This window comes from Charadrius vociferus, unplaced genomic scaffold (assembly GCF_000708025.1).
Source record: "Charadrius vociferus isolate BGI_N301 unplaced genomic scaffold, ASM70802v2 scaffold467, whole genome shotgun sequence".
Classification (NCBI taxonomy): domain Eukaryota; kingdom Metazoa; phylum Chordata; class Aves; order Charadriiformes; family Charadriidae; genus Charadrius; species Charadrius vociferus.
The window spans coordinates 702,089-711,575 of record NW_009649309.1 but is presented as its reverse complement, the minus strand read 5'-3'; the positions used below and the strand labels follow the sequence as shown (position 1 = coordinate 711,575).

The 9,487-nt window shown below is 46.4% G+C and overlaps 1 protein-coding gene across 1 annotated transcript in view; it reads left to right on the top strand.

Annotated features, from left to right (window-relative positions):
- CD151 (CD151 molecule (Raph blood group)) overlaps positions 1-9,263 on the top strand; it is a 13,430-nt gene extending 4,167 nt beyond the window's left edge. The window contains exons 5-9 of the mRNA XM_009889383.1: positions 1,792-1,866; positions 4,340-4,444; positions 5,339-5,494; positions 7,794-7,880; positions 8,688-9,263. Coding sequence (XP_009887685.1) covers positions 1,792-1,866; positions 4,340-4,444; positions 5,339-5,494; positions 7,794-7,880; positions 8,688-8,747 — 483 coding nt within the window. The 3' untranslated portion in view covers positions 8,748-9,263. The remainder of the gene's footprint in view (positions 1-1,791; positions 1,867-4,339; positions 4,445-5,338; positions 5,495-7,793; positions 7,881-8,687) is intronic.
- The last annotated feature ends 224 nt before the right edge of the window (positions 9,264-9,487 follow it).

Sequence of the window (9,487 nt, the reverse complement as noted above, 5' to 3'; positions counted from 1 at the left end):
CACCTCCGGCCCCTGCCCTGCCCCTCTGACACCAAAGGGATGGTGTCAGAGCAGTTAGGGCATAACTAGGTCCCATCAAAAGAAAGGCAGCCTTTGTGTCAAGGGATGACCGTCCTTTCTTGCCCCCTTTCAACCTCCTGCGAGTGTTGGGGCCAGCCTTTAGCTATTCGAACTCTGCTGAGTGACTCATACCCCTGGTATGAATGGGTATCTTGTACAGGCGTCTGTAGAGACGATCAGTGTTCGGCCGCTGGGGGGAGAGTGTGGAGCTATGGAGTGAAAGCCTGAGATTGTGCGCTCAGATTAAAGCCCAGTCTGCAGATAAAACCCAGCTGTCTTTCCTTTGCAGCTGCTGAATCCCAACGGGGGCAAAAGAGGAAGCCTGAGTGTTTGTGTCTTTGTCATTTTACTCCTGCAAAGGGGCTTTAAAATACCTAGCAAAGGAGAGTGCACAGTGGGAGTGTAACCCTTGTGCAACAAAAGGCATCTGTGCTGTGTAGGTCAGCTTGTTGTGTCCAGGTCTTCGCTGTTCTTCTTTGTGCCAGGGAGAGATGGTTTGAAGTCCAGTTATATTTGTAGGGAGCTGTTTGCTTTGTTCCTTGGGAACAGCTGTTTTTTAAGCTCAAGGGTAAAACAGAAAATGGGAGATATTTTGTGCGTTCTGTTGTGGGGAGGCCAACTTTTACAGGGACTTAGCACGAGGACCTTGTTATGGCTGGAACTGGTGTCTCCAGCTTTATCTACAGAAAGATTAATTTAGTAGTAGTCATACAACAGCCTAGATCTGTAAAAAACCTGTTCATTGCTGACTAGGAGCAAGGCAGGGGCTGTCTGTCAGGACAGGGGTTCTCCCTGAAAAGTTGTCTTTGACCCTAAGGAAGAAGAGGCCACATCACCCTGTCTTCAGGACTGCCCAGTCCCTTTAATCTGGTACACATGTTCCTCCTCATAGTTTTGACTTCCCTTACTGTTTGTGTATAGGAATAGTGCTCCCAAACAGTTTTCTGTACTGTCGGTTTGATTCTCCTTGTGGTAAACAGGTTTCCGTTGCACTGCCATTAAGCACTTTTAAGAAATAGTTATGTTCTCCTGGTAGTCTTCTAAGAGCTCTTCTCACTCTGGTTTTGAGATACTGAACTTTTCCCCTTATATTGTAGTCCAGCAGAACATACAGCCACAGTCCTGACTGTGAATCAGTGCTAAAGTCCCATTTGCTTTAATAGTGCCCTTCAGCCTTTGGTTGAGCCCCACAGAAGTCACTGGGAACATAAATCTATGTTTAGGTGGTCTGCCTTGGTGAAATGGGCCATTTGTTGCTTTATTGAATCATCATTATAACATACATTGCTCCTTAGTAACTTGGTGAAATGTCCTAAACAATATCAAAAAAAGCAAAAGTTTCGCTTTTTTTGTATTGTTGTCTGAATCAGATGTTTTCTATGATACTGAGTGTAGTCATCAGGTTATCCAGCAACCACTTGCTTTTGTCCAGTGATCTTATCTCTGTTGCCCACACTTTTCCATTCTCTACATCCCTCTGGCTCTGTGAGTTAAACTCACACTTGCTGCTGCTTGTCTTCCGTTATCTTGTGGTTTGAGGTATTTTTTTAAACCTGTGGGATTGTTCCTTTCCTGCCCTATTGAGGTCTTAATCCCAGCCCCTGCCTTTGAACACTACTGCAGAAAAGCATCGATGAAGACAGTCCTGCATTTTACTGGCTGATGAAAAGCTGGCTCCCGGCATCTCCTCACATTCTGTTCTAATGTCCTGCTATTCCCATTATTTTACAGTACTTCATATTGTTGCTGTGCATCTTTCTCCTGGAGATCATTGCTGGAATCCTGGCCTATATCTACTACCAGCAGGTGAGTGGACATTAGTCCTTAGAGACTCAAACCAGGGAGAGAAAAAAGCTGGCTACCATCCCATTTCTCCAGCCAGAATTGGGCTTGGAGGCTTGGGACCTGGGATCTGGTTGTGATTCACCTTTCCACTTATCCGTACTCACTCCCCTCCCCATACAGAAGACCTTGGATTATTTACGGTTCTTGGCAAAGTGGTGGTGGGTGGTTACTAGGGAGGCTGCTCAGCCTTGCTGCTTAGCTCTTTCCTGTGGTTCACCCCTATGCACTGTTTTTCTGCAGAGCCTTGTAGAAGACAATTTTTGAGGCTTTGTAGATCTAGGAGCTCTTCTAACACCCTTCAAGGCATAGTGCAAGCAATTGAAAGCACATTAATGCCACTTAGTATATTCAGAACATAGGAACAGTTCCGGCTGCATCCAGCAAGCTAGCTGCCATACTTTTGAACTGGTCCAGCTGAGAGGTCCTTTCAGGTCAAGAAGTTTTTGAGAGCTTTACTTAATCAGTCCAGCTGAGGGGTTGGAGAACAGCACAGCCTCCCAACCACTGCAGTTCTAGCTTGGCACTTCTTGCAGTTGCAGAGAGCAGAGGCTTAACTCATCATTTGTATTCAAAGGGAGTTAAGCCACCAAGGCACAGCCTGGGAAGTTCCTCTCATGTCTGGAAATTGATTGGAAATGGCAAATTAGGATTGTTGTCAAGTGGCTGTCTGAAAAGCAGCTGGACATCGGATCTTGTTGGCTTCACTGCCAGGATTCCTTTCCATTCCTTTTCCTCTTGAGCCTTCTGTGGTTTGCCTTGCTAAGATGGGCACTGGTGGTTTGTGAGGAGCCGAAGAAATGTGCTGGCTCCTAACAGGAGGTAGGAGAGTGTGTATTTAACAGGGAAAGATAAATCCTTGCAGGCACGGTGAGAAGTTGAGGTCCGTCCATCTATCCATGCAAAGGCACGAGGTTCATATATGACAATGGTTGAAGAGGAGCTGATCCTTAGGTTGAAATAAGGGATGACATATTTGGAGCTGTACCCTTGAATGCTTTAGATCATTTGAGGGCATCTCTTACCAATAGCTGCAGTTCCCCTTGCCCCTGGCTGACAAATCTGCCTTCTTTCCTGGTTGCAGGCTGCTTGCTCTGTTTGCCACTGGTTTTATTTCAGCCATTGCTTTGGTGTCTAAGGCTTGCATGTATGTGTCTAAACTGTTTCTTTTGTTATCTCTATTCCATGCTGCAGTACTTCCCCGTGAGCCCGCAGGTAACTGCTTTTCTCCCAAGTAATAATTCTGCTAATGGACTCTCCTCTTTATTTGCCTCTGATCCATTCCAGCTGCTGAACCTTTTCCTTTCTTTTTATTACACTAAGTCCTTTGCACTTCTGTAGAGCTTCCCAGCCCAGGATCTCAAAGCATTTTGCAAATATTAATGAATGAAGCCTCTTACCATCTCTGTGAGGTAGGTGTTGTCCCCATTAGACACATGGGGTTGGAAAAAACAGTGTTTCAAAGGGAGAATAAACTGCAGACTGTATTTAGCACGGTTCAGAATAACCAGATGCTTGACTTCTCATTTACTACTTACTGTGTAGAATAAAAGGTGTGTAGAGTGCCTACCCACCTGTTCCATTCACTGACCCCATTTAAAGTGCGTGTTGACGTTGTTTATTGGAATAGGAAACTTCGCATTTCACAGATGTTGGACTAAAGCAGTGTTGCTGTATGAACTAGGATGACAAAAAAAAAGATGCAGATCTTGGCACTTTTTGGCTATGACCTCGATAGGTGAAAAGAATTCAGATTAAAAGAGCATCCACAGGAATAAATGTTTGAATCCAATCACCTGAACATGCCAGTGGTTTGTGATGATGCTTTCAGAAATTCTGTACTTCCAAAATCAGGCCTTATCTCCCTATCACTGTTGACAAGAAAGGCCTTGCAGTACTTTCGCAACTGCACACTTAATGCCCTCCTGTGGCATCCTTTTTGATGCCGATACAATAGCTATTCAGGCTACAGGGCTTCAGTCCAGCATGCCGAGGACTCTGATTTCTTCCTGCTCCTGGACAGAGTGATCTGATTTTTAGTATTTTGTCACAGGCTTCAGAGGGAGAAAACTGCACATGGTCTCACAGGCATATTCATATTTAAGCAGGCAGTTTTGTATTCTCTTTTAGTGCAGGCGTGTCTTGGTAATCTTACATATTCAAAGTGAGGACCCATATGGTCATGTGTAGTGCAGGCTGAAATTTAGTCCTGAAGAACCTCTTTCCAGTTATGAAAATGGAGGCATGATCTGTAATCAATTTGAAATAAGCCTGGTCCAGTCAAACCTTGGAGGATGATCTTGAAGGAAGCTGTGGCTTCCACTAGGCTCTCTGCTTTTTCCGTGGAGTAAAGGCAATGGAACGTATGCAGGGCTCTGGGCTGCTCTGAGGGGTGAGTTTGCCTTGTGATTTTATACTACTTGTCTCTTCCATTCAGCTAAGCATGGAACTGAAGCAAAATTTGAAGAACACCATGACCCAGAAGTACCGGAAGGAGGGAGAAGAGAGTGTTACCAGTGCAGTAGACAAACTGCAGCAGGAGGTAGGTATCTGTAAAGGCAGGGAGAATTAATACAATTGCAGGGCTTAAAATCAAACCCACAAACGGTGTGTTTGTCAGGGCTCTTAACATCCAACATACAGATGTTTCTTCTGTATGTTGAGTGTATGTTCTGCTGCTTCTGATTCAAGACAAGGTTGTGTGGGGTACAGGGCCTGGACTGTGCAACTGGCAGAATGGCATGGTGTGATCTCTGAATTGCATGCCCAGTAGCACTGGGGAAACAACATCTGGATTGCTCCCAGAGTGAACCAGAGCTGCTGAGTCATTCTTGACAGCTGTTTCTACTTCCCACTTTAAGGCTTTGGAGAAATTGCTGACGTTTTTCATTAAGCTGCTCAGTACCCTAGAGAGCAAGATATAATGAAAGAAGAGCCTTCCTGCTGCTGTTGCTAGCTGTGCCTGGCTCAGGGGTGGTTCAGGTTAGGGCTGCCGCAGTTCTGACAGGCTTTCCCACAGGAAGGATCCTTGTGCACAGGCACTTTCAAAACACGGGGCCTACTATATGCATACTGCTATAGCAGGTGCATTTGCGATAGTAACTGGTAAGTAAACTTACCCTGTTATTGCCATTAACACTTGCCAGTCCAGTGCAGCTGCAGGTGTGCTCTGGTTACAGTTCATTCCAGCAGTAACCAAAAGTCACAGCTGCTAAAAGATGGATGAAGCTGATACTTAATGGCCATTCTGGGGACTCCTAATGCAAAAGTCACTAGTAATTATAGTAGCCTAAAAACAAACAAACAAAAAAGACTGTGAGATAGCTCTGGTGTCTCTCTGCAAAGGAGAGTGATGCCCAGGGCTTGGCGTGGGAGGCTGGAGGGAGAAGGAGTTTGCAATGCTCGCAAGCTCAGCCTTTGCTCTGTGTGCATGCAGTTCAAGTGCTGTGGGAGCAACAACTACACAGACTGGGTTGACAGCCTGTGGATCAAATCTCCTGAGGCCAATGGACGGAAAGTCCCAGACAGCTGCTGTAAGACAATAACTGACCTCTGTGGCCGAAGAGACCATCCTTCCAACATCTACAAGGAGGTAAAGAGCAAAAGGGCTTCAGAGCCGCCTGTCATAAACTATGTAAAGGAGGTGGGCCAGGAGTGCGGGTGTTGAGTTGATGCTGCAAACTGTCAGTAGGATTCCTTAGAAAGTAGAATTAATTTCTCTAGTTGAGCATTCGGCTGCCTAGGCTCTGATTTTATATGTAGATATAGAGAAAAATAGTAAATTGTGTTTGTTACTACAGAGTATGCCAGTGATGGGGGAAGCAGGAGAGGTGGTTGGTTCTGGCAAGAAACTTGCATGTGAGCTCTGCATCTGACACTGCTTCCTGTCATTGGAATTACTCAGTGCAAATGGAGATACTTCTGGTCCTTGACTGAGATAGTGGGATTTGACCTACAACATGAAGAAATAGTGTATGGGGAAGAAGGAAGGCCCTGTAGCAGACCAGTTCCAGTGGGCTGCAGTTTAGGCTGAAAAGAAGGCTGGAGATAGAGGGGCTTGTATCTTTTCTAGAAAAAGCAAGCTGAATCCCAGGCTAGCTGAGTAAGTAAACAGGTAGCTGTCAGACCATTTATTCATCCAGTTTGCATAAGGCTGATAAAAGTTCTTGCGTTTATTTTGGCACCCTCTAGTCCTGTCACCTGGCTTTAACTTGCTCACTGTGACACTCTCTGTGGGGTAGCGTAATCCTTTTTCTCATCAGTGGAACCAGCACCTTTGCTGGCTGTATTGAGCCTAGGGAGCACCAACTGGAGCTTTTTCCTTGTTCCTGTCCCCCTGACAGTTAAGGAGGGCTGTGGATGAAGAGGTGGCCCCTTCAAAGCAGGTACTTCTTCTAACAGTCTGTGCTTTGAGCAGGACTCGGAAGAGGAGTGTGAATAACATCTGCCATTTAGCCCAGCTACTCAAACAGCTGAAAGGAAACCAACCATCTATCTTTGGGGAATGAACAGCGAGTCTTTTTGATCTACCAAACCCCCTCTTATGTCCAGCTGCTTGGCTGGGTTTTGCTCTTCAGGAATAACACTTTCCCGTAAGTTTTGCTTCCAGGCAAGATGCAACGATGAACTGCAGAAGAGAGTCCAAGGGCTGAAGAAGTGTTTCTGAGAGTGGAAACCCACAACTGTTTGAGGGACAGGCCTGGCAATTCCTGTTCTCTCTCTGTGCTGTGGGAAGCTGGAGGCAGCTGCCCAGCTGCATTATTAAGAGAGGCCCTGTAGGCTGCCAAATATGTTGGGGTAGCTCTAAAGGAGAAAAAGTTGTAAGGGGAGATTTGCATCTATAGTCAGATGCTGCATATCATGATATGAGGTCTCAGTCAAGAGTTCTGAAAGAATTTTAGTGGCTTTGAGGAAGAAAAACCTAGAAAAGGGTCAGATCAAGGAACGGGAGTTCGTATCAGGGCAGCTGGAGCTGACTCTAAAACCTAATACTGGCATGGGAAAAGTGAGGCCTTTGCCATCCCTCCCTGGAGTGCTGCGTGCTCGCTTCTTCCCTCTGCCTGTGTGTGTGTAGGTGTCTGTATCCACTGTAAACTTCTGGGGCAGGAGGGCCCCTAACACCCCTGGGGCAGTGCTATTGCCTACACAATAAATCCCCCTGCTGTTACCATGGAAAACCTGCCTCAGTAGATTAAACAATTTAATTATATAAAGGGAACTCTTAAAAAAAAAAAACCAAACCCCCAAAAAACCCCAAACAGAACCCAACCCAAAACCAGAGAATGCTATTACTACTTTATTTTTGCCTTATGACAACAAAAACTTGTGCCTGAAACAGGGAGGGAAAGGTCACGCTGGCAGCCAAGGATGCAGTTGCAAGGCAGAGACAGAGCTTGGCTTTCCAGGTCCATGCTGAAACTCACTGCTGTCATAAATAGCAGTGGGAGGGGTTTACTCTTAAAAGGCTCTTGTCATGTTAGAGGTCTTGGCACTGGATCCACTCAGCAAGATTTCCCTGGCCTTTTGGCCTGACAGGAGTGAACACCCTTTCCAGGCACATGCTAGGCAGTGAGTAAGAGAACCTTTCTCCCCGTATCTCAGAGAAAAACGACACGTTCCCTCTGTGTGATGTGGCCGGTTCTTCTGCATTTCTCCTGCCCAGCTAGCAGCCACAGTTTGTTCAACAGTTCCTGAGCCAGTAGGTCCAGAGCAATGCAAAACATGATGCAGTTTACATCATCTGTGTAGCTTTTCCAATGATGTCAGGGGAAGAGGTTGCTCACAGACACTACTTTTTATAGCATTGCTTTCAAGGGTTGCAAACATTGGATTAAAGTGAACAAGAGGTTAAAATGAAGCTGATTCTCTATGTCCCTCTTCTCACCCTGCAGAGCGGTTGCATTACGAAGCTGGAAAACTTCATTCAAGAGCATCTGAAAATTATTGGGGCAGTGGGGATCAGCATTGCTTGCGTGCAGGTAAAAGGGCTGAGTGGGGTTTTGGGGTGCTAGACAGAAGTTAAAGCAACCCTAGAGCTGAGGGATGATAAAAATTGGATGTTTTAAGCTCTTCCCTACCTGACAAGAAGTTGCCAGGTACTTCGGGGACCCGAGGATTCACTAGATCCAAAGAGAAAGCCTATTTTGCCAGTGTGTAAAATTTGCTTCTGGTGAAGGAGTGCAGCCAGCTGGGCAAGGGGGGAGAGACTTTTGCTCCTGGGCTGTGGGAAGGGCAGTGTTGGCCATGGCAGACGGTTTGGCAGCCTGAGAGAGACCTCTTGTGGGGATGTGCCATGGTTGCCTGTGCAGCTGAAGAGCCTCTCTGGAGGACTTTCCTACCCTGGCTCATTAGGATTATTTTAAGTCATCCAGAATTTCTCCCTCAGTTGTGTCATATTGAGGAACGGCACTGTGGGTCTGCAAATGATGAGATGGGGGTAATGAATTAAGGGGTAAGATATGGATGTCCCCCTCTCCCATTTTAGAGGGGAGGGCACAGGCTATTCTTTTCTTCCAGATGCAGTTGTCTCTGTGAGTTCCTCATCTTCCCCTTTGTTCTGGCAAGTAGCCAAATTACACCCCAGAGAAGCTGCTGGTGATTAATTATGAGGATTTGCACACATTATGTTATCTCCTGCTGCTTATTGCAAGGTGGAGTGCTGTAACCCCAGGCAGGAGTTAGCTGCCACTCCAGTCTAGGTCCAGGCTGTTGGTTTGCAAGCTGCTGCCTCCACTGCATCCATCTTATTTTTTCATGCATTTCTCTCTTCCCTTTATGCCCTGTAGATCTTTGGGATGATTTTCACCTGCTGCTTGTACAAGAGTTTAAAGCCAGAACCATATTAATAGCTGCAGGAACTCTGTCGCTCCCCCTCTGCCACTTCCCTTAGTGCCTGCCAACCTGACCACTCTCCACCACCACCACAGAAGTGTCTATAACCTGAGGACTTGGCTCTGTAATTAAATGCCTCTCAAACCATGCACCGCCTTACCTGCCCCCATGGGGGAAAGTCACCCTCCTTGTTGTGTACAAGCCAGAAGTTCAGCAGGTCCTCTTCATTGTCAAGAAACAAAAGAGTTGTGGATCTTCTGTGTGAAGCTTTAGCGAAACAGTCCCTTGATATAACTACGAAGCAAGGTTTATCCAGGGCCATTTCTCTTGAGGCTTTTCCTGAGCCAACATGAAGGTATCGGGATGCTATACAAGAACCACGGTTTGCTTTCTGAGAAGTGCTTCAGCAGCACCAGGCGTTGACTGTGAGGACAGATGATGTTTCTGCACTGAGTTGGAGCCAGAACTGAGTCTCTCATACATGGAAGATTTCTCTCCCTCCTCCCGAGTGTGCACCGATGTCCTAACACAGCTGTTTGCTGCCTGAGAGCATGCCTGCCTGGTTGCTTGGGGCAGGAGCTACTCTCCCTGCTGATCAGGAGCTCAACTTGGTGCAGCTAAAATCTTGTCATGACCGATGTTGCAAAGATGCGAGTGCCTTAGGATTTCTCAGCAATCCTTCCTCCTCTTCCTTGAAGCATCCCCCAGTACAGTGCCATCAAGAGCCACAAGAGGCCTTTTGCCTCCTAGTGAT